General features: G+C 34.4%; 1 protein-coding gene across 1 annotated transcript; it reads left to right on the top strand.

The window, feature by feature from the left end:
* Nucleotides 1–2,482: 2,482 nt before the first annotated feature.
* Nucleotides 2,483–3,262, top strand: LOC103942014. The gene has a single exon (XM_009352214.3). The coding sequence runs from the start codon at nt 2,483–2,485 to the stop codon at nt 3,260–3,262; it is 780 nt and encodes a 259-aa protein (XP_009350489.2).
* Nucleotides 3,263–3,786: the final 524 nt, after the last annotated feature.

The following is a 3,786-nucleotide window of genomic DNA, read 5'->3' as shown; positions in this document are numbered from 1 at the left end:
CAACAATATTAAGATATGAGTTTAATACAAGTTGTGGAATTGGCTCAATTGTTGTAAGATATTTTTATTTTAGATGTTTGCCTTGTAAAAGTATGTTATATAAATATCCTATCGTTTTTCTTTTTTAGACGTTGGCCTCAATATACGAATCTTTTGTTTTTTCCATTGGCTATAAACAAAGAGTAGTTTAAGAGTCTTTTAATACATATATCTGCAAGCATCTCCTTAATTTCATATTTCGATCTGTAAGGGAAAAAACAAAAACATGTTTGAATTCTAATATATATATATATATATATATATATATATATATATATATATATATATATATTCTTTTAAAACGAAAACACGTTTTGGGTTATTTGAGAGACAAAACAACAATATTTCCTGAATTAAACCGTATGGGGAAGTGATAGTTACATCTCACCCTATAAGTCATGCAGCTGTAGACTGTAGGATCAATGAAAATGCAAAATTACCCATTCTACTCTCTAGATCACAACTGAATTGATTTTAGATATATGCATCGGTGGGGGTGGCAGGAATGATAACTGAGTCACATCGCATTGGCCTTCAAATCAAGTCATTATGTATTCATGTTAATACTTGTAAACTCTAATTACCTGCGCAATTCATCATCTTGGATGACTTAATTAGCTTTAATTTGAAATGCTTTTATGGTGTTTTGCTTGAGAATTGTATTATTTGTTTAGAAATGTTTTTAAAATGGTTGAAAGTGCTTTTTTGAATACATCAATATTTTTATACTAAGGGGAGGGGGAGTTCGGCTAAGCTACACAATGGGCAACTTAATTTGGTCTCGAATTCGTCATCCAGAAGATTCGAACCTAAGACCTCTCACTTCCAAGTGAAGAGGAATACTACCAGACCATAGTACGCTTCTTGCAAAATGTAACAGTTACGTGCATTTTGTTGGAAGCACTTCAAGTGTTGTTCCAAAATTCACTTGTCAGTTACTAAGGATTTGTACCAAAATGCAAAATGCAAAAAAATAAAAAATAAAATAAAATAAGTTTGTACTCATTAATTTGTATAAAATGATTTCCAATTTTTATTCTTAAATGTATCCAGTCCTTTATTTTTCTTACTTTTTTAATCTTAAATTTACATTCTTAAAAATATATGTATATATGTATATATGCATACTTTTTATGGAAAAACATAATTTTCTATTGATTTTGAATTTTCGTCCATGAGGTGGAGGATAAAATTTCTTTTAATATTTTCACTCTCACAAATCATAAGTTTTATTTAAAATCTCATTAATATAAGAAACTCAAAATTTCAATTTTTAAGGGTTCAGGGTAATTTTTTTTAGTTAAAAAAATATGAATGAAAAAAAGGAAAAAAAAAAATGAAAAGAAAAGAGTTAAAAAAAATATAATAACCGACATGGAAATAATTAATACATTAGTATTAGAGACTTCAATAAAACAACTAATAAGGTTTTAGCAAAAAAGAAAAAATTAGTAGTTAGAGACTGAATGTGAAATCTCCCATTTATAACCCATTTTTTAACGGAGTACCAATTACATCATAAAATTATAGTCCATCAAAATCGATTTATTATAGTTACATATGCATATGCTAGCAAATCTTGTGAAGCACAAGTTTTGATGGCAATTCTTATCTGCTATATATCTTTTTACCGAAAACTGTCAAAGAAAATTAGAAATATTTGGTCAGAATGATCTAACTTTGTTAGAGTATTTTGTAAACTGCCCCAAGAAAATGTCATGCTGCAAATGTGACATCAACCAATAACCACCATCTATGACCTAACGATGGCTTCAACAAATTGCAAGGTACCCAAAAACTTCTGCTATTACATTTTAATAAAATTAATTTACTAGGTCTGAGCATTTGAGGCCTCTAATCCCCTCTTTCTCTGTGGACTCATCTGGTATTTCAGTCACTCTCTCTCTTACTTTGTTTTGGACTTTCTAGATAAATCCCCTTGTCTATCATCTTCCTTCCTTTACCTTTCCCTTCTCTTCTAGAATACTACTATAACAACGCTCCCAAAATATGTTGCTTTGTAAAAACTCCAAAACAAAAATAAAATAAAATTTAGTACTAATATTTTCCCCAAGAAATCATCGACATTACACTTTCTCTCTCTTGGTGGTACCCATTTATTTATGTATATAGGATCAAGATCCTCTCTTGAGCTTAGAAGGCTGAGTCTTTTGAGCAAATTACACGGGCTATTGATTTTTTATTTAACAGTTACAAACAGGGGACCTTTCTAAAAGTTATAATAATTGTAGTCGTTAGATCAAAAATCAACGGTTCGTGTGATTTGCTCCGGAGAGGATCCTGGTCCATGTATATATTCCCTCTTTGGTCTCTTCTCAATTCTCTAGAAATATATACAAGCCAAGCCATTTTTCCGACACAAAACCATTCTCCATTCTTCTCTAAACTACCCAATAAGCCTAAAATCTTCATTTCTTCAACAATGGAGGACGAAATTTACGTTGAGAATATTCCTCGTTATCGAGATCAATCAGAAGAAGAAGAAGATGCAGAAGAAGCACTCTCTCTCAGCGACCTTCCGCTAGACAATATCCACGAACAAGTCAACGAAGTCCACAACATGTCCTCCAAGCACCTGCACGCTCGCCGTTCTTCAGCTGATCAGTTTTTCGAGTTCTTCAGCGACTTCAGCTCCGACAGCTTCATGTGTTCAGCCGAAGATATCATCGTCTGCGGGAAACTCATACCCTTCAAAGATCACACAAATGAAGCCCCTAAGACGACATGTACTAACAATGGTTATCACAAAAAAGATTCATCTTTTCGAAGGCGGTCGGAGTCGCTGCCTGGGTTACAAAGTTCGGTAGCAAGATCAAGCAGCACAAAGAATCAGATCATGATGAGGAACAGCAGATCCTTGGATTATCAAAAGCTTCACCGGCAATCTTCGATGGTATCCCCGACCCCGGCAGAGATGGAGAGGAATTCTTCCACGAAGAGTGTTGGAAAATACGATAAGAAGAGTGGTAACAAGCCAAAGTGGTATTTTCTCATGTTTGGGATTGTGAGGTTTCCGTCTGAGATGGACCTAAGCGACATCAAGAACCGGCAGATTCGACGAAACCCTTCCACCACGCTCTTCCGGAGTGAAGCTTCTGACAATCGGAGCTCCGGAAAGGGCTCCTGGAGACTGCTCAGGGCATTGAGCTGCAAGGACCATGCAAGTGTTCCTGTAACACCGCCGTACTGTACACAAGTGTGAGAGGCTATTTCTGATCACGTGCCATGCATGCACTGTAATATCATATCCCTAGTCCCCCTAGCTAACCCATGAATATGATTATATGATTTTAGGTAAATATTATTTTGTCACGTTACGTTAGTAAATTGTCAATTGAATTACACATTTAAACAAAGATTTATTGAATCAACGGTTGATACTGGCAATTTATTAACTAACTTGGGGGGAAGACTATGTCACTATAGAACTTTTCTTATGATGATTTGATTTGCATGATAGGGGCAAAATGGTCACTAAAATTCTGGATTTGCTTGGTCGTGAGGATAAATTAATATAATTATGATTTATTACGTTCCGTAGAAGCAAAGGGGTGTACAGTAGAAGAGCCATGGTCGACGATGGCGCCCCTCCATCTGCTTATTAATTGAGGATGAAGAGAAGCAGGTTTTGTTGTTTGGTGGCCACAGAAAGTGAAATTAATGGATACCACGAGAATCCGATTACGATATTAAATTCTCGTGTTTTTATTTTTTTATTTTTTTATT

This window comes from the organism of the source record quoted next, unplaced genomic scaffold, assembly GCF_019419815.1.
Source record: "Pyrus x bretschneideri cultivar Hongxiangsu unplaced genomic scaffold, Pyrus_bretschneideri_v1 Contig97, whole genome shotgun sequence".
In the NCBI taxonomy this organism is placed as follows: Eukaryota; Viridiplantae; Streptophyta; class Magnoliopsida; order Rosales; family Rosaceae; genus Pyrus; species Pyrus x bretschneideri.
Note: the sequence above shows the minus strand (reverse complement) of the source record. Positions and strands in the feature narration are given on the sequence as shown.